Source organism: Carcharhinus amblyrhynchos, chromosome 34 (genome assembly GCF_965287045.1).
Source record: "Carcharhinus amblyrhynchos chromosome 34, sCarAmb.v2.hapA, whole genome shotgun sequence".
Lineage (NCBI taxonomy): Eukaryota > Metazoa > Chordata > Chondrichthyes > Carcharhiniformes > Carcharhinidae > Carcharhinus > Carcharhinus amblyrhynchos.
The window spans coordinates 7941836-7963465 of NC_137357.1; the positions used below are offsets into that span (position 1 = coordinate 7941836).

At 42.5% G+C, this 21630-nt stretch overlaps 1 protein-coding gene across 2 annotated transcripts in view; it reads left to right on the forward strand.

The window, feature by feature from the left end:
- tet3 (tet methylcytosine dioxygenase 3) overlaps positions 1–21630 on the forward strand; it is a 350637-nt gene that overhangs the window by 291254 nt on the left and 37753 nt on the right. For both annotated transcript variants that reach the window (XM_080217173.1, XM_080217174.1), the window contains one exon: positions 7613–7706. In XM_080217173.1, the coding sequence (XP_080073299.1) occupies positions 7613–7706 (94 nt within the window). The remainder of the gene's footprint in view (positions 1–7612; positions 7707–21630) is intronic.

Genomic DNA, 21630 nt, shown 5'->3' on the forward strand with positions numbered 1-21630 from the left:
CAGATTCGATGGGCCGAAGGGCCTCTTCCTGCACTGTAGGGTTCTATGGTTAATTTCAAAAAAGAGTTATCAAAAATTCAAATACCTTTATCTACATCAACATTCATTTTAAATTATTATTTATGGTAAAGTAGATCTGCAACTAAGTCCAATCATCAACTTGACAATTGAAACCCTTCTGCAATATTCTCAAGGTCTCAATTTTATATCTCAAAAGTTTCAACCATTACTTATTTTGTTATTATTACTATTAACATTATACTCTTCTGTTTTACCTTTAAAAAGTAAATGTATAGCCTTTTGACATTGAGTGATAATTATGACTGAAATGAGGAGGAATTTCTTCACACAGATTGTGAATCTTCAGGATCTCTGCCCAGAAGGCTTAGACAGGAGAGTGGAGTTCTGGTCACAGATCAGCTATGGCTTTGGGAATGGCAGAGCAGGCTTCAGTGTCTCTATGGCCTATATTTTCTCCTAGTTCTTATGTTCTTACAATGTAAACTCCTGTCTTTTGAAATAAAGACAAAAATGAAAGGCACAACAAAATGTTGCTTGCAGTTTGCTAATTATAGGTCCTGCCATATCACTGAAATCAAATTGGTTGATAATTGATAATTCAATCAATTTTACATAGCAGTGTGATTGCAGTTCTATAGCCTATGTAGTATTACTGCTCATGATGTGGATGTGCTGGCGTTGGACTGGGGTAAACACAGTAAAAAGTCTGACAACACCTGGACTAAAACCTGGTGTTGTCAGACTTTTTACAGTATTACTGCTGTCCAGGGACAACAAATATTTGTTTCCTGATGCATGCTTATTCAAATGCAAGTGCATTACACATCACAAGACTTGGTACTTAAATATTTCGTATTATATAACAACCAGGGTAAAAAAAGATTGAAGAGAAAAACGTTCCCATTTTACTGATCTGGACATCTGATTTATTGGTTGCACGTTTGCAAGCCTCTCGTGGCACTTACCTGTCTGTTTATTGACGTGAGGTGAATTTGGTGCCTTTATATGTGTGCAATCACCCAAGAATGTGCAGCAGGGCATGGGAACATACTTAGATGTGTCTCTTAAGTCTACACAGGCTGCCCAAATTGCGCAGACAAAGTCATTTCCTAAAGGCAGAAGTATGATGATATTGTGGGGTATATTAAGAAACTGATTATATAATTATATAAATGCATCTATCTATATCAAAATGTCCAATCCAATGACTGACTAATCCTAAGTAATGTAGAATACGCAAACAAGTGTTTATGTTTGGTTGAATTTTACAAAGGAGTTCAGTATTTTATATTGTGACTTTCAAGCTGAGCATTTTTTTTATAGTTCAAACTGAATAAAGATTTTAAAGTATCCTATACTTCCGAATCTTTCAACATGAGCCTTTTAAAACAGAATTGGCCTTTCTTTAAAGCAAAAAAAACTTTAATCATATTTTAATAATTTAAATTAATACCTCAGAGGTTCCTTTACTCCAGCTTAGATGAAGCAACTGACCTTGGAGGAATACTTGTAAATGTTGCTGTTCCTGTACAGCTGCTACCCTCAGACTTTTAGGTGGTAGAGATTGCAGGTTTGGAGATGCTCTCAAAGGAGCCTCATTTTAATTGCTGCAGTACACCTTGCAGCACCTTGCAGTACACTGCACTGTATGCAGATGATGGAAGGAGTGAATATTTGAAATGATGGATGTCTGCCATCAAATGGGCTGCTTTGTCCTTAATGGTGTTTGATGCTTCTTGAGTGTTATTGGAACTCGACTGATTCAGGCAAATGAATACTACTCCAGCACACCCCAGACTTGTGTCTTGTAGATAGTGAAAGACTTTGGTGTGTGGTAAATTATTCACATGGAATTCATAGCCTCTGGGCTGGTCTTGTTGTCACACTATTTACATGACTGTTCCAGTTAATTTTTCTGGTCAATGTTCATGGTTCATGATTCAGTAATGCTATTGATCTTTAACACCCAGATTGTGACATTATTTTTGTTGGGAAAGGTTATTGCCTGGCACGTATGTGGCATGAATTTTATTTAACATTTTTCAGCACAATACATCTGCTGCATGCAGACACAGATGCCTCATTATCTGAGGAGTTGGGAATGGTACTGCATACTGTGCATCACCAAATATTCCCACTTCTGACCTTACAGCTGGGATCTTCTGTTGTGGCAGGGATGGAAAATTTGGAGAGCCAACTAAAGTCCATTGCTTTTCGGTGGCACTGGAAAATCCCAGCCATGGGCTGGTTACCACCTTATCGAGGGGTAATTAGGGATGGACAACAATTGCTGCCCATCTTAGCAATTTTCAAAAATTCTGCAAATGCATTTAAAAAAAACACAGAAATTTCTTTGTGATAGATGTTGCATGACATAATTGTGGCATGATATTCATTCTGAAATATACCACAGATGGCCCATATGAACAGTGGTTGTTTTTTGCTATCCAATTTGACTTGAGCCAAAAGGAATCTGCATGACACAGTGTTTAAAAAAAAAATCAGGAGAGATGATTATGTCAGTTGTGTGATTTGAATTGCTATTTCTGTTCTGCCTTTAAATTGCGAAAACATCATTGAGTTTGTTGTGCAGTTTTCATCTAAAAACTGAAATATCAGGAAAGTAATATAATTTTAAACTTTATGGGGTGGAATTCAACTTTGACAAAGATGATAGATGACCCATTATATAAGCCCAACATTTTTCTTTCCATTGAAGAAATCCCTAAATTTTGAGTTGTTGAGTCATCGGCAGTGGCCCTCAGGGCAGGCCTTTGAAAAAGAGGCTAAACGATCACAAGGCACAATGGAACAAAAAGATGTGGTTAATAATTCAAAAGAAAAGAGAGACCAAGAAGGTAGCTGACAACAGGGAATTAAGGTTTGGGAAGAGGGGGAAGCAAATAGTCAGGGAGCAACTGGTGGCTAGAAGAAGTCTATGATTTTAACATGAAGCATCTCTGCACTTCCAGGGAGGTACTTTTCTGAAAGTTACCTTTTTGGTGGCAGCCATCAATTAGGTTGGCTCGCCAAAAGGTTTTGTTTTTAACAATTTGGTCAAGTTGTGAATTATTATTTTCCTTACTGGATCAAATTCAGTCTTACACCATTTATGCCGCTCTTTGCTTCCTACCTGTTCACCTACCGAACTCACAAAGTTAAATCATTTAGAGATTTCCACTTAAGCATAAGCTGACAATGGGGCCGGAATTTACTGCCCTCACCAATGGTGGGATTCATGGTGGATGGTGGGAAATGCTGGCATTTGCGGTCCGTACAATCATGGCAAGTCGCCATTCGTGCAAAAGGCCATTGGGAACCTGATTATCATAGAATTAACATGATTAAAATGAGCACCCAACCAGAAATCTCCTTCCCCAACATATCATCCACCCTGTCAGTGGGAGTTTACATCAAAAAAACAATGTGGCATTAACATGGCGAAGACTCACCAGGAAAGGTCAGATCCTTCTCTTTGGTAGAAAGTGCGTAGTGACTGTGAGGGCAGGCGTTAGAACCTGAAGGTTGGAGGGGAAAGGGCAGAGAGGGACTTGGGAATGCCAAAAGAGGGGAAGAGAAATGAAATCAGGGAGCCTTGCAAGTCGTTTGACAGTTTGGGAGGTTTTTCAGAGGTCGTGAAAAGGCTGGAGACAAGAGGTGGCGGGGGGGTGGGGGGGGGGGGGGTGGTGGTAATCATGGGTGGGAGTGGATAGCAGGGGCTAGTGAGGGGGAATGGCATCAGAGGAAAGTCTGTGGTGTCAATGATGGAATCATTGGGGGCCTAACTGACGATACTGGTGATGGGAGGGCATAGTTATTGTTTGAAGGGCCAGTGGGATGTGGTAGAGTAGGAGGGTGAGGCAGCACTCGTTGGAGTTTAGAAGGATGAGGGGGGATCTTATAGAGACATATAAGATAATGAAAGGGATGGATAGGGTAGAGGTAGAGATTCTTCCCGCTTAGAAAGGATAGCAGGACTCGAGGGCACAGCCTCAAGATAAGGTGGGGGGTGGGGGTGCGCAGTTTAGATCGGAGTTGAGGAGGAACTTCTTCACTCAAAGGGTGGTGAATCTCTGGAATTCTCTGCCCGTTGAAGTGGTGGAGGCTACCTCGCTAAATGTATTTAAGTCACGGGTAGATAGGTTTTTGACAGACAAGGGAATTAAGGGTTATGGGGAGAAAGCGGGAAAGTGGAACTGATCCACTTCAGATCAGCCATGATCTTATTGAATGGCGGGGCAGGCTCAAAGGGCTAGATGGCCTACTCCTGCTCCTATTTCTCATGCTCTTATGAGCATCTGTGCAGGCAGTGATTGGTTTGGATGGTTGGAGGGAACGTGGAAATGTACATCAGGGTGGACAGACTTCTCCACATTGCTTGCCAATCTGTTGAAGGCCTCTGACACCTCTGCCTGCTGTTTCCCTGCATCTCCAAAATCTTATCCATGACCGCTTCCAGAGGCTCACCATTAGATGCAGAAGGTGTCTTCTGCAGCAGACTCGCTGGAGACTTTGGCTTTCGACACCCCCTCCTAGTGTGGTCATGTGTCTGCGAGGTGAACATCAGAACGTGACGACCAGCCGAAACTAAGTTTATCAGTTATCACACATATGCCCTCAAAGCCAACCCCAATCTCTTCCTCTACCCACTCCCGTCCCCGCCCCAACAACGGCTGTGCTTTCAGTGTGGCTGGGTGAACAAACCACAGTTGCCTGCCTACACCATCATGAATTCTAATGGGGCTGTGAGGCAGCACCCCAGCACCTTACAAAGTGTTTTTATGCATGGGCAGCACAGATGTTGGCTTGCCATTGGTGGCCATGTCTCAGAAATGGAATGAATATGGGTAGCAGCGGGTTCACTTACCCTGGTGGTGCAAATTAAGTTATACATTTTTGATGAAGTCCAGTCTTCCTCTATACAAATGCAACAGTGGCCTGCATGGTGACTTCCTTCCAGAAGGGTGAGCTCCTCCTCCTCCCATCTCTGAGAAAGAGGAAATCCTTCTCGTCTTCCATAGCCTTCTATATACGTATCATTTGGAAGATACATGTGTATCTTCCATAACACAGGCATCAGCACTTTATGCCTCACTTTACCACCACATCACACCTGAAAACGGGCGCAATGCAATGGTAAAATTGCCCCCTGAGGGTTCAGTTCTTGGTCTGATGGCACAACAGGGCAGCTCGTGGCAGGCTGATCCCATTAGTCAGGGCCCTGTGCCTCAGCACGGTATATTTCATGTAAGTCCATCCCGAGAATGGGTTAAAATTCCCCACATTGTTTTAGCTGTTTCCTTTTTCCACATGGACCGCACAAACCGCGGAGCACAGGTGGAATTGTTTGTTCGCCAGAATGATATCACAACTGTTGAAACATTCTGGCTGTGCAACAGTGAAAAATATTTGTAGTGCGCAGTGAACAATAAATTACCAGATGGTGCCAAGTGTAGTTGAGGTTCTGAGTTTGTTCATTAGAAAAATCTAACACAATTGGGCCTGTGGTATTCTAACACTGTATAATCAAAGTAAATAATGTTGAATAAGTACTTTGGAGCATGTTGCAAGAATACTTTCAGACATTGACATGAAACTATTTACAAAAACACTCACCTCAACCCTAAAATGTCATGCCTTTGAAATGTACATCATTCAGTGTTAATCAGTTAAACATTTATTGCAATTAGTTTCAGATAATGGTTGGAATATCTAGCTAGATTTAAATTTGTGCGGACAGGTTTGACATGTTTCAGCAAGCATTTTTTCTTATGGCTGGCATCATGGCAAACAATGCTGAGCAATCATTTCTGAACCTGGTTAAGAGAATTTGAACAGAAGTAGTACCATACAATTAGAGCTGAGCTCCAAAGATGAGGTGAAAGTGACTGCTCTTGACATCTGGCAACATTTGACCAAGTATGGCATCAGGTGTCCTATCAAAGCTGGAAACAATCGGAATCGGTGGGAAACTTTCAAAGTCATACCTCGCACAAAGGATGATGATGTAGTTGTTGTAGGTCAATTATCTCAGTTTCAGAACATGACTGCAATTCCTCAAGGTTGTGTCCTCAGATGAACCACCTTCAGTTGCTTCCTTCCAGAATAAGGTCAGAAATGGGGATGTTCAATGATGATTGCACAATGTTCAACACCATTCACAATTCCTCAGCCACAGAAGCAGCCCACGCCCAAACACAACAAGAATGTACGATATCCAGGCTTGGGCCAACAAGTGGCAAGTAACATTCACAGTACACGAATACCAGACAATGACCATCACCAACTGGAGAAAATCTAACCATTAGTCTTGACATTTAGTCGTACCACTATCTCTAAATCCCCACTATCAACAGCCTGGAGGTTACATTGACCAGAAATGGAACGGGACTTGCCATCTCAATACTGTGGCTACAAGAGCAGGTCGAGGCTAGGAATCCTGCACCAAGTAATTCATCTGACTCCAAAGCCTGTCCACCATCTACAAGGCACAAGTCCAGAGTCTGATGGAAAACACTCCCATTTGTCTGGATGAGTCCAGTTCCAACAACACTCAAGAAGCTTGAAATCATTCAGGATAAAGCAGCCCACTTAATTGGCACCCCATCTACAAACACTCATCATTCATGCACAGTGGCAGCAGTGTGTACCATCTCAAAATTGCAAGACAGCAACTAACCAAGTGTTCTTCGTCTGCATCTTGCAAACCCACAACCATTATTGTCTAGAAGGACAAAGGCAGCAGACATATGGAAACATCACCCACTAGAGGTTCTCCTCCAAACCACTTGGAAAAACATCTCCCTTCACTGTCACTGGGTCAAAATCCTGGAACTTCCTCTCTCACACCACTGTGGGTATACTTAACTGCCTGGATGCAGAAGTTCAAGAAGGCAGCTGTACACCTCCTTCTCAAGGGCAATTATAGTGGGCAATAAATACTGACCTAACCAATGTTGCTCACATCCGAGGAAATAAATTTTAATGATTAGAATTGAAGTGATACTGAAGCTTAGTTAATTTCAGAGTGTGCCAGTCAACATTCCAGTAAAGGGTTTATTTGATCATAATTTGAGCTATTTTGTTTTGAAGCGTCAGCTAAAATTACAGATACGTTTGTTACAAGAAGCAGATAATACTTACGTTTTGCTTGCATAATAAAGTACTAATATTACAAGTGGAAATATATATTTTGAACCAAATATGTCACCAATGCTCACAAAGGAGTTGCTAAGATGAACATATGCAGTTGGAAAGATGCAAGAGAAAAACATTTTTATGATGAGTCAAAGAAAGAGTTGACGACATTTTAAGCACATTTCTAGCTGATGAAACCAAGCAACTACAGATAAATCAGCCCCAAACCTACAAGCAAATGCCATGTGGCTGTGAAGAAATACATTGTGCGAAATCATTCATATTAATGATATATCTTTAACCAGCCATGGTTTAAAAAGGTATACATGACAGTTTGAAATAAGAGATCAGCTACCAATAAACTCTGTTTGAGAACCTAGAATCCTTCTATGTAACAAGGTAATCTTTAATCTACATAATGGTTTAACTCATACATAATTGTTATTTCTTTCAGATATGGACAGAAAGGGAAAGCAGTTCGAATTGAAAAAGTCATTTACACGGGGAAAGAAGGAAAAAGTTCCCAGGGTTGTCCAATTGCAAAATGGGTAAGATTCAAGTTCTGCTTTTTCTTTTATTTAGTTTTCTTCTTTGTCCTTCTTCTTCTGGAAATAGTTATTTACGCTGAAGAAAATTTCATAGATCATGGGCATCCTTTAGTATTTACCCAAATGTCCATTTAATATAAATTTGGAAAGCAATTGTTGGTAAACTGCTTACTATCAGCTGTTATGCCTGAAACTGATCCTGTTTTCACTCATTATCCACACAGGACCACCTCGACAGTGTTAAATAAATACAACTCATTTAAATCAAGTTAGTTTTAAAACTAGCAAATGCTGGAAATACTCGGCAGATTTAGCAGCATGTCTGGAAAGAGAAACATAGTTAACGTTGGTGTATTTCAGAACTGGGTAAAGTTAGAAAGGTAATTGCTTTTATGTAGGTGACATGGGGACTAAAAAAGAACAAAAAGGAAGTTCTGTGATAAGGTGAAAGTTGGGAGACATGAAATGACAAAAGGGAGGACAGGGCCAAAGAATACAAATAAAACAAAAGATGAATTCAAAGGAAATGTCAGTGGCAGAATCATGAATAGTTGTTGACCAAAAGCAAAAATGATTGAAAACAAGATTAAGGCTGACAGATGCAAATAGAAGGAAACAAAAGGGAGCATCAAAGCTAATGATCTGAAATTGTTGAACTTAATGTTGGGTTAAGAAAGCTGGTTTTCTTATTTTTGCTTTTGGACAGCAACTGTTCATTATTCTGCCTACACATCTACTTCTGGACACATCTGTTGTTTCATTACTCATCCCATTCATATTTGTTCTGGCTCTGCCCCACCAACGCTTTTGTCATTTAACATCTCCCATCTCTGCCCGATCACAGAACCTCCCAATTTCACCTACATAATAGCTATTGTGAGGGCAATTCTCCCATTGTGACCCGCAACTGTTCTAGCAGTTTGGGCTAGGAGATATGCGTCTTTGGCCTTTGTCCAGGATTTGCGCATGCGCCAGGAACGCATGCGTATCTCTCAGAGCCAGGGAACAGTTAGAATCCCTGCCACGCTGACACCAGTGGGAAGGCAGGCAAGTCATTGAAGCTTTTTTTAAAGTAGTTTAAATATGTTTAGCATTTCATTATCAGGAATTTGCCGGTCCCGACTGAATCTCCCACCCCACCAGGAGTACTTCATTCCAGTGGAATTTAGAGTAGCTCCCCACATTCGGGGAACTACCGAAAGACCCCACCAGAATGAAGGGGGGACACAATTGGAGGTAAGACAGCATGGGGTGGTGCTCGCAGGGCATAAGCACCCTGCCAGTGCTAGCTTCTACCCCCTGGCACTGCCCAAGAGGCAAAGTACCCATGCCCAGGGGACACCGAGGCACTATCCATCAGGCATAGGAAAGGAGGTGGGGCCTATTGTGGGCAGGGCCTATGGAACGATTGGTGGGGGTGGAGGGATCCCACTGTCACTCTGCATGGGGGTCGGTCTGGGATGAAGGAAGAGCAGCAATTGTGGGATAGGCTGACCCCACGGCGGTGTGGGGGAGGAGGCGGAGAGAGAGATTGGACATCAGGTCAGTGATTGAGCTGGCCAGCAAACAGGGAGACTCTCAGATAGGGGCCACTGTGCATATGCAGAGTTCCAGAACTGTTAGACGAATAGGCCCCAATCCCCCTCCTGGGTTTTTAATGTGATTCACGACTGGGACGTCTGCGTTGCACAGAGTGGGAAGGTTCGAGTGTGAAGTTGAACTGAGAAAACAGTCATGATCGAGAACAGTTTTCCCACCAATTCCGTACTTTTGGGAGAATCGTCCCCTGTATTTCTAAACTTTTCCCAATTGTAATGGAAGATCGTGACTTGATCTTTCTGACTCATCAGAAAGCGATATGGCCCACTGGAATTATAAGACTTTAATGTGCAGTTACCAAGTCTTGAAAACCATGCTGAAACCTGCAATGGCTGGAGCTACTTGGAAGATTACATGCAGGCCCGGTGAAGTCCAGTTCTGTCAGACTCAAGGAGGCCATGTACTTTTTTTTTAACCATACTCACTGCCATAAAGCAGCCAAGTTTAACTAGCCCAGTGAAATTGATAGGTAAGGGAGAATGTAAGTGTAATTGGGATTTAGGTGGTTGTAACAGTTGGGTGTAATAGGGAGTTCAGAATTCAGGAAGGTTGGGAAGTTGGAAAGTGGGAGGTCAGAGGGTCAGAAGTTGGGGTGGGAGGTTGGAGGAAGTTAGCTTGGGTCTGTTCTGTGGGGAGTCAATTGGGATGGGAGTAGGCAGGTCAAGGTTGTTGGATTGGGTCTGCGGGTCTGGAGGGCTGCTGGGATTTGTTTCGAATCGGGGCTGGGCTGGACAGGATGGGTCAAGTCCACAGGTCAGAGGAATTCAGAGGGTGATGGAGAATCATGGTTTTTGGGATGGTCGTGGATGTCGGGGAGTCCGCTGAGGGATGTAGGGAGAGTCCGGTGGGAAGGGTTCGGTCTGGGTCCTTACAATAGTTAGCCTATTGCCGTAAATTCAATGACTGGGATTTTTTGACCTCATCAGTTATTGAGAAGTTCGAAGAGGTTTTAATCCTTGTAAATTTTTCAGAGTAACTACGAGTGTAATCCTGGCAGAACCATACAAAGTTAGCGATTTAAATTGCATTTTGGATGGTTCCCAGCTCAGTGTAACTGCCCAGAGGAAGTCAACACTTCTGGACATTCACGTGAAAATCCTTACCAAGAGTGATTCCCCATCTTTGGGGTAGTCCCCGCACCCACCCACCCCTCCCAAAATCCGATGCTATGGCACTTGGAAGTTATGGCCTTCTGTTTGTCTCCCACAGATACTGCTGAGAATTTCCAACATTTTCTGTTTTATTTCAGATCTTCAGTATCCATAGGATTTTGCTTTTGGATTAGTTATACATGAATTGTGTTTAATTGAATGCATGTGGTGAGTGTTAACTAGGGATTCAAAGAGGGACAGACTTGAAACAGGGTTTGACTTAAGGAGGTGTGTACGTTTGTAATGCACACTTCTGTATCTCTGAATAAACGCTTAAAACAGTGCAGGAAGATTGGATCCTGTTCTATCTGTCACCATTGGGCTTTCTGGACCATATCAACTTTAATTTATGATTTAACCTTTCCCAACAGAGCTACTGAAGCCAACCTTTGAACACTAATTGCTATTTCCACTGTGGTATCATAGAAGTAATTTATTAACATGACTCTTTTCATCACACATACCTTATATTTATTCTTAGAAGTGGCATTTTCAGCCTTTCATATGTTTTAAGTGAATTCATGAATCATATTACAACAGCCTACTCCAAAATTGGTTTTAGGAATTATGCGATAATATTTTCTCTGCACAATTAAATTATAAACACCTATAATGCTTTTACTACAAATTGTGCAAAGTAAATTTCCTCTCATCCACCAACTTTGCTTCTCGAAAATTTTCCGATTGCCATAAATTCAATGGCTGGGATTTTCTGACCTGCTGTGGGAGATTCAGTCGCCTGGCCAAAGTCCATTGGTTTTCAGCAGGACTGGATGATCCTGGTGACAGTCAAAGCTGGAAAATCCCACCCAATGTTTTTTCATCAAACCTTTGATAAAGTTTGATGAAATTACATTTTCAATAGACCTGTTTTAAAAATGTTGCTTAACTTCAAAATTGCAATTACGTGTACACAAATGCTACTGCAAAGCTTAAAAGACTTCTCATAACCAGATATTCACAGTAAGACAATTGCGAAAGGAAAATGAGCAATTGTACTTGAATTGAAGTGGAAGTCCTACTCAAATTTTCACCAAGTTCTCTTTTCTACACTTGAGATTAGATACACACATTAATTTCATCGATTATAACTTGAGAATGTTGGACAAACAGTTCTTAAGACACACCTAAAGTAGAATTTCTGAATTCGCAAACATCACACATGCAGCAATTAAATCATGTAAGTCTAAATTTTCCACTTTAGACTCAAATGGCAATTGGCAAGTTTCAGACAGACAAAAGGAAGAATGTTTATGCTCAAAGCTTCTGGGAAGCTTTGAGCATAAACTGGTTTTTGAATAAAATTAAATATTTACCTTAATTAGAAATACCTGACTGAATTGAAGAATAGAGTTGCACTATGTTTGTTATTGTGTTCAACTACAATACAATAATGCAACAATACCTACACCTCTATTGCTTATTCAAATTTCCATGATAAATTTTGCTATCAATATTTGGTTCAACTTGCAAAAATTATTCTGTTTCAGCCATCAACCTAAGCAGAATTTGAGATGGTGACTGTTACTGTTGACTCAATGGGTTGGAAGATCTTGGTTTGTCAGTTTTGGTTTGGCTAGCAATCAACTGCTTTTGCAGCAAACAGCTCAGCCTAAAGCACTTGAAGCATTGTTGCTTTTCCAGAACATATATTCATATAGTGAAACTGGAACATGTGGGAAATTCATGCCTTCTATTTGCAGGCAAAACATTCGAGTGCCCATGAAAACTTTTAAAATGTTACTCCTGAAACTGAAAGATTCGTTTTTAACACTTTCAATCACTCGGCCTGACTGTATTCAGAGCAGTTTTGTTCCAGTTTCATGGGAGTTACTGATGATGGTATGTTTTCTGCAGTAGGAGAAATATGTGAGCTAAAACAGCTGTTGCAAGAGTGCTAGCCAAAGGTTCTTGTGACTTGGGACAACTTGTTGTTACACATGACAACCGCACGCCTTCTCATTTTCTTCTTACAGGTGTCATGATAATTTATATTTGTATTTGTTTCCTTCCATTAGTTGATTGAATTTGATTTGTGAGAATAGACACCTTGGAGTCCATTATGTACAATGCAATTATTTACCTGTTAGATGAAACTACAGCCCAGATTTTTGTTCCCGGGTGAGGTTCCCCAAGTTGGGAGATTTCCCAGCTCGACAACTGAACCTTTAAAAATATCCATCAGCCGGTCAGATTTTTGGTTGGTGACGGATGGCCGGAACAGGAGTGAGGGTGGGCAAGCCCAAGACAAAGGCATAATCTATCGGGTGCAGAGGTGGGCTGAGCACAAGGCCTGCCTTTATGGTCCGGCCACACTGTTTAAATAAATAAAAAATAACAAAATACAAAAAAATTCTTCCAGACCTCAAGCGTGGATTGAGGATTGGCTATCTAATAGGATGATGTGGATGTGCCGGTGTTGGACTGGGGTAAACACAGTAAAAAGTCTGACAACACCAGGTTTTAGTCCAACCGATTTATTTGATAGTAAACGCACAAGCTTTCGAGGTTTCCCTCTTCGTCAGGTGAATGGAGAGTTCTGGCCTCGGACAGAGCATATAAAGCACAGACAGTTTAGAGATTACTGATTAGAATGCGAATCTTTACACCTAACCTGCTGTTCAAGTCCTAAAGTGGCTGACAATGTGAGTGGAAGGAGCACTGATCACAGGTTAAAGAGATGTGTATTGTCTCCAGACAGCACAGTGAGTGAGGTTTTGCAAACCCAGGCAAGTCACGGGGGTTACAGATAGTGCGACATGAACCCAAGATCCCTGTTCAGACCGTCCTCAAGTGTGTGGAACTTGGCTATCAGTCTCTGCTCAGCGAGTCTGCGCTGTCGTGTGTCGTGAAGGCCGCCTTGGAGAACGCTTACCCGAAGGTCAGAGGCGGAATGCCCGTGACCACTGAAGCGTTCGCCAACAGGAAGGGAAAAGTCTTGCCTGGTGATTGTCGAGCGATGTTCATTCATCCGTTGTCGTAGCGTCTGCACGGTCTCCCCAATATACCATGCTTCGGGACATCCTTTCTTGCAACGTATCAGGTAGACAATGTTGGCCGAGTTGCAAGAGTATTTACCATGTACCTGGTGGATGGTATTCTCACGTGTGATGATGGTATCCATGTCGATGATCCGGCATGTCTTGCAGAGGTTGCTGTGGCAAGGTTGTGTGGTGTTGTGGTCACTGTTCTCCTGAAGACTGGGTAGTTTGCTGCGAACAGTGGTCTGTTTGAGGTTGTGTGGTTGTCTGAAGGCAAGAAGTGGGGGTGTGGGGATGGCCCTGGCGAGATGTTCGTCTTCATCAATGATATGTTGAAGACTCCGGAGAAGATGTCGTAGCTTCTCTGCTCCGGGGAAGTACTGGACGACGAAGGGTACTCTGTCCACTGTGTCCCGTGTTTGTCTTCTGAGGAGATCGGTGCGGTTTTTCGCTGTGGCGCATCGGAACTGTCGGTCTATGAGTCGAGCGCCATATCCTGTTCTTAAGGGGGCATCTTTCAGCGTCTGGAGGTGTCTGTCACGATCCTCCTCATCTGAGCAAATCCTGTGTATACGGAGGGTTTGTCCATAGGGGATGGCTTCTTTAACATGTTTAGGGTGGAAGCTGGAGAAGTGGAGCATTGTGAGATTGTCTGTGGGCTTGCGGTACAGTGAGGTGCTGAGGTGACCGTCCTTAATGTGTCCACGAATGCAACTGATTCTGGGGAATAGTCCATGGTGAGTCTGATGGTGGGGTGGAATTTGTTGATATCATCATATAGTTGTTTCAGTGATTGTTCACCATGAGGCCAAAGGAAGAAAATGTCATCGATGTATCTAGTGTATAGCATCGGTTGAAGATTCTGTGCAGTGAAGAAGTCTTGTTCGAACCTGTGCATGAAGATGTTGGCATGTTGAGGTGCAAATTTGGTCCCCATGGCTGTTCCGTGTGTCTGGATGAAAAACTGGTTGTTGAAGGTGAAGACATTGTGGTCCAGGATAAAGTGGATGAGTTGTAAAATTGCATCTGGAAACTGGCAGTTGTCAGCATTGAGTACTGAGGCAGTCGCAGCAATGCCATCGTTGTGGGGGATGTTGGTGTAGAGCGCTGAGACATCCATTGTGACGAGGAGTGTCCCTGGTTCAACTGCTCCATGTGTGCTGAGTTTCTGTAGGAAGTCCGTACTGTCGCGACAATAGCTGGGGGTTCTTTGTACAATGGGTTTCAGGATGCCCTCGACGTAGCCGGAGAGGTTCTCACACAGAGTTCCATTGCCCAATACGATGGGACGGCCAGGTGTGTTTGCCTTGTGTATCTTTGGGAGGCAGTGGAGATCTCCAATGTGGGGAGTACGTGGAATGAGAGCACGGAGGGTGCTCTGAAGGTCCGGATCAAAGGTCTTGATCAGATTGTTGAGTTGACAAGTGTGTTCTTTGGTTGGATCTGTGGGTAACTGTCTGTAGTGTTCCTCATTGTTTAGTTGTCGGTACACTTCTTTGCAGTAATCCGTTCTGTTCAGTATGACAATGGCCCCTCCTTTGTCTGCTGGTTTAATGACAATGTTGCGGTTGGTCTTGAGAGCGTGGATGGCGTTGCATTGTGCTTGGGTGATGTTCGGGGCTGTCTTGTGAGTGTGGCTGATGAATCTGGTGTTAACGCACCTCCTGATGGTTTGGGCATACAAGTCCAGTCGAGGGCAGCGGCCTTCCGGAGGAGTCCAATTGGATTCCTTCCTCTTAGGTTGTTGCACTGCGGATCTCTCTGTCGGCTGTTCTGGTTCATCGGCTGTCTCACTGTGTTCGCTGCTGGCATCTTGGGGTTTGTGGAAAAACTCCCGCAGCCTCATTCGCCTGATGAATTCCTCTGTGTCTGCTGCGAGACTGATGGGGTCCATTTTGGTGGTGGGGCAGAAATTGAGCCCTCGGCTGAGAACTTTGATTTCACCTGGTTGAAGTGTGTAGTCCGGCAAGTTGACAATAGACCTCCCTGCGGTAGTGCTGTTTTCTACTGTGGTGCCGGGGGAGGCTTGGTTGTTGCTGGCGGTGATGCCGAGTTTCTCAAGTTTCCTGTTCTTGGTGTGCATGTAGGTGGTGTAGTTTCTTTGTCTGATCTGCTTGGCAGAGTGAATGAATGAACATCGCTCGACAATCACCAGGCAAGACTTTTCCCTTCCTGTTGGCGAACGCTTCAGTGGTCACGGGCATTCCGCCTCTGACCTTCGGGTAAGCGTTCTCCAAGGTGGCCTTCATGACACACGACAGCGCAGAGTCGCTGAGCAGAGACTAATAGCCAAGTTCCACACACTTGAGGACGGTCTGAACAGGGATCTTGGGTTCATGTCGCACTATCTGTAACCCCCGTGACTTGCCTGGGTTTGCAAAACCTCACTCACTGTGCTGTCTGGAGACAATACACATCTCTTTAACCTGTGATCAGTGCTCCTTCCACTCACATTGTCAGCCACTTTAGGACTTGAACAGCAGGTTAGGTGTAAAGATTCGCATTCTAATCAGTAATCTCTAAACTGTCGGTGCTTTATATGCTCTGTCCGAGGCCAGAACTCTCCATTCACCTGACGAAGAGGGAAACCGTGAAAGCTTGTGCGTTTACTATCAAATAAATCGGTTGGACTAAAACCTGGTGTTGTCAGACTTTTTACTGTATCTAATAGGAAGCAGAGAGTTGGAATAAATGGGTGCTTTTCTGGTTGGCAGTTGGTGACTAGGGGCGTGCCACAGGGATCGGTGCTGGGGCCTCAACTGTTTACCATATACATAGATGATCTGGAGGAGGGGACTGAGTGTAGGGTAACAAGGTTTGCTGATGACACAAAGAAGAGTGGGAAAGCAAACAGAGTTGAGGAGGAACTTCTTCACTCAAAGGGTGGTGAATCTCTGGAATTCTCTGCCCGTTGAAGAGGTGGAGGCTACCTCGCTGAATATATTTACGTCACAGGTAGATAGATTTCTGATAGACAAGGGAATTAAGGGTTATGGGGAGAAAGCGTTCGATGGAAATGGAAGTTCTATTTCAGATCAGCCATGATGTTATTGAATGGCAGGGCAGGCTCGAGGGGCTAGATGGCCTACTCCTGCTTCTGTTTCTTATGTTCTTAAGCTCATTTGCATAGCTTAAGTTGCAGATTTGGGTGAATGTAGGGAGCATACTAATGTTGGGAGCAGAAGATTGTGTCAGTACATTTAAAAGAAGTAATGTGCATTGACTGAAAACGTTAAGACAAATTTTCATATCTTTTGGAAAGCCTCAAAGTCATCTCAAAATTCTCGTAACCTTTTCTCAGGAAATCAGGAATTAAGAAATGATAGGCAAAAATCAAGGAAAGACAAAGTATAGGATTGGATGGGATGTCCTGGTTCCACCCACTGTTGGGATTGTTTGTTCCCTCCAAAAATCAGTGGACTTCATATGGATTGCTGACTCACCTGCAGCAGGATCAGCAATTATTTTTAGACCCTAACCCAACACTGGTGTTTTGGGTAGCGACTGAAATAGATTTGTACTGTTGGCCTTCCATGGGACTGCAGAGTACCATCTATGTACATCAGCTCTGTGGCAAACCTACAAAAAAATGGAGGCAAGTTTCATGGCAATTAATCATTATTTTAATTGCAGGCACCAGCCATATACTGGAGATGCAGGTTCCCTTGCAAAAGATAGTCCCTCTACACTTATCCCAAACCCTGTGCAGAAAATCCTTCCCCATTGCGAGGGTCTGCAAAAATGATGGATGGCATCTTAGCAGGTATGGCCAAATAGAGTCACTAACTGCTGACCATGGGGCATGCCTTCTTTCATGTCTAAGGACCATGATATTCTAATTAATCAGGTATTTGCATGTCATTATGTTGCCATTTTGTCTGCTGTTCCTGTTTCATTTGGGAAGAGGAACCTCAGCATGAGCTGATTGTCCACAAAAGAAATGTTTATTTCTGCAGATACAGGTGGGCAGGTGTTGACAGACAGGCCGTTCATCCCTCAGAAATGTTGACCTGCTAGGACTTCAATAGATTCTTATCATTTTCTTCCAAACACACCCGACAAGGAGAATCCATTAGTGCCTATAATGGTGCTCAATAGGTGTATTTTTTTAAGAACAATTGGTAAAGTTCCATGAGAACCGAACTGCAAGTAGCTAAACAACATAATTAATAAAATTAGTCAAAACTTAACTGAGATATAAAGGACTGAAGTAACTTGGCTTGATCGTTTAAATTTCCCAGCAAACCTGGACACCCATTTGTTCTTCAGACTCGGTATTTTCCATACCTAAACAATGGAAAAAGATGTCCAGAACGGAAAAGCTTGCGTATTCTTGGGGAAATTTTAACTTGTAAAGGAGCAGGTTGGTGCATTCAAAGGGTTAAAATATTTTAAATTTCCAGCACATCAGAAACCTGATGTTATTGCACACACTTTCACGTTTAATGAAGGCATCCAGTGGGGCTGACTGTTCAGTGATTATAATAGTAAAGTGGAAACTGAATTAAGATTTTATCCTTTATTCAGGTTTCAGCTAAGCATATAGTTTTTCTGAACTGTCTGAAACTCACCAAGATCAACAAAGTGAGTACACAGAGAGGACTGATAGGGCTGTGTGAAATTGCCAGACTGGAAAGCCTTTCAATACTGAATCGTGACTGCTGTTTACTTGCTGAAAGTTTTTGTTCTGAAACAGTATCTTTGTTGGTGATTTTCAACAAGTTGGAAATCATTTCTATTATTTTAGAGTTTTTTTGAAATTGATCTGAACTTCTGTGCTGTTAGTCTTCCTTGCAACATGGGAAAGCTTATGCAGCTCTACTTTTGACATCCGATGAGGAACAAGAGAACAGCAGGAGCAACATCAGCAGCTATTGTCTTCTCCTCCTCAGCCACCTGCTGTTCCATGGGACAGAGGGGATGAACACAGAGCTCCAGCAATATTCCTAGGATGAAGTATCAGCTTTCTAAGCAACAGTGTTTCAGGAGACACAGACTTCCTCAGCAGATCTTCGCTGACACCTGCAATCTCCAAGGGCAAAGACCTTCATCCAAAGTGACCCAGATAGATAAGGTTTGACAGTGGAGATTAAGGTCACACAGCCCTAAATTTCTTCATCTTTGACAATTTACTTATAACTGCAGAATTTCATAATCAGCTATGCACAAGTGCATCTCCTAGGTGACTATTACTATGTCAGGCCTGCTACTTAAGTCCACTTGCTACTGATGAGGCCAGTCAGATTGAGAGGGCTGTCAGATTTTCTGCAAAACCCAGATTCTTTTTGTTCAAGGTGTCATAAATTGCACACATGGCAGTCAAGGCACCCTTGGACCATTAATTGTGAATTGAAAAGGGCCTAATGTATTGATGTTCAGCTGTTAAGTAACCCCTAGAATATACTCATGTCCGTTTCTGCAAGACATCCTAGACAGCGGTCTGTTATGACGATAAAATGTTGATCATACATGTATTTATCTTCTTTCCACTTTGGCTAATGTCCGTGAGGCATACACAATTGGGCGCTCCATCCCAGTTGCTCCATCTGTGTGACAATACTGCACCTATTCCATAGTGAGAGGCATTGCATGTTATGACCAACAGCCTTTCCAGGTTGAAATAAGTCAGTCTGTTATCTGACTGTAATTGATGTTTCACCCTCATAAAAATGTCCTTCTGCGGTTCTTTTCATGTCCACTTCTGATGTTTTTTTTCATGAAATTATAGAGGTGCCAGTAGGGTTGCCAAATTGGAAATGAACTTTCTATAATAATTAATGAGAAAAGATTTTAATTCTATCATATCCCTTGGAGTTGGAGCCTCTTTTATGCCTCTTACGTTTTCCTCAACTGGGTGTAGGCCGTCTTTGTCAACCCTGCATCTGAGGTATGTTACTTCAGCTGCTTGGAAAACACATTTTTATCTTTGTAGTCTGACCCTGGCTTATGAAAGCCGTCATAAGACTTCTTCTAAAGTTTCATGGTATTCTTTGATCATGGCTCCTGTGTTTAAAACTTTGTTTAGGTAAACTGCCCCTCTGGATATTCCCTGCAGTTTGCTTTTCATTATTCTTTGGAAGATGTCACATGCCAATGATACCTCAAAACATATACGAGTATATTCTTGTGCATGTTTACCATCATATACTTCCTTGATGATGTTTCTAATTCTAACTAGAGATACACATGGCTCACATCTTAGTGAAGATCTAGCTGCTGGATAATTTTACATAGAGATCCTCTATTCACAACATTGGATAATTGTCCAAACGAGATGCTCTGTTCACTGTCATTTTATAATCACCACAGAGATGGATTGTGTTGTCTGGTTTTAACATTGGAACTACGAGTGCGGTCCACTCAGAAAATTGCACAAGTCGAAAAATATCTAGCTCTTCTAATTGCGTCAGCTTGGTTTCTACTTTCACTTATAGAGTTTGTGAAGCTGGCCTTGCCTTAAAATATCTTGGTTGAACATCTGGGTTTATGTACATTTTTGCTATGTATATTTTTACCTTGTCCCCTTTTCTTTTTCCAAGGCCTGCCTGGAAAACTTCTGGGTACTTTCCTACTACCTGTATTTCTTACTTACCTATTACCAGTGCCCATTTTGAAAATTTGTCACCAATTCAAGCGGATATTTTGTAATCAGTCTCTTCCTTAAAGGCCGGGTCTTGGTCCTTGTACCACAATTAACAGGAGCCAGACTGTTTATTGTCCATATGTGACTGGTTTTACAGTGGTCCCAATTATATGTATTGGCTCTACTGTATAAGTTGCCAATCTTGCCTTAGTGTCCCTCAACTTGAGTGATAAAATGCCCAGTCGTAATCTTCTAAATTCTCACTCCTCTAAAGTGGATAGTGTTGCACCCATTTCTACCTCCATGTTCAATGTGTGTCCATTCACTTGAAGTTGGATCTGTATTGAGGTCACCTTTGGTGTAATGATAATTTAAGTTGTGCTAGTTCCTCTTCTTCAGTCTGACTTATCTGTTATGATCTGTTTTGGAGTGGTTTTGCCTTTTGATCTGGGCAATACAAGCTCTGCTTGTTTTGGTAACCTTGCTTAAGGCGGGCTCCCTGGCTGCAGGCATAGTGTTGTGCTAGCCCACCCTAAACTCTGGGTCTCTTTCAGTGCCAGGATTTCCTGGCTTTCTTGCCCAAGACTTTGGGTCACAAGTGCGTTCAACTGGGTATCTGGGCCTGCGGCAGGAGGCTTGTCCAAGCCTAAGGATGTTGTTATTTATGGGTCCTTGCAGCTCTTGGACTGCTTTCTCTGTATTTTTGTGAGATAAAGTAGTTCTTTTTTTTTAAAATCTAGGTTTGGCTCTGTCAGAAGCCTTCTTTAGGTCGCAAGATCATTCATGCCACATACTAAATGATCTCTCAGCATTTCAGATAATGCTGGGCCATACTTGCAATGCTCCGCCAGTTTTTCTGTCACAGGTTCTGCTGCAAATCTAGTAGTTGTACTGTCCCGTTGCAAGATGGTTTAGGATACCATTTCCATTAACTCAAAGGTCTTGGAATCCGGTGTTGCCAGATATGTCAGATTTCTTATAATACTGAACACTGCACTCATTAGGATAGCCTTTTGCCAGTTATCTCCTTCTATTTCCTTAGCCAAAAGAAGTACCTAATTCTTTCAGTATATTGTGGCCAGTCCTCTAATGTCATATGGCTCCAATTTCCTGAAAAATGACATTGCAAAAACAGGCTTACCAGGATCAGGTGAGTAGTGTTACTGAAACATTTATTTTACCTCATCGCCAGAATAATAACTCCAGGAGTCTGCTGTGGATGAACAGTGCTTTATTACATAAAGTAAAGCAAAACAACAAGCCTGCGATGAACACAAACAGGTCCCAACTGGGACAGTACAATAATGGACCCAATCAAGGCCTGCTTTCTAAAGGGCTCAGTTTGCGAGCTCCAACTGATAAGGTAGTTACAAATCATTAGGGAGTTCATATTCTATGAGTCCTACAGGGAGGTCAATCAGTGATTCCCCATGCAAGTCCTGGGGGTTATCACACTGTCGCCATGATTTTGTCACCCAATTGCCCCCTTCCGCTGTCAGTGACAGGGTGTGTTTCCTGACATTCAACATCAGGAAAATTATTTGAATAGTTAGCATATCATTATCAGGTCTCTACATCTGAACCATTCATCTACCCATCAGAAAATCCAT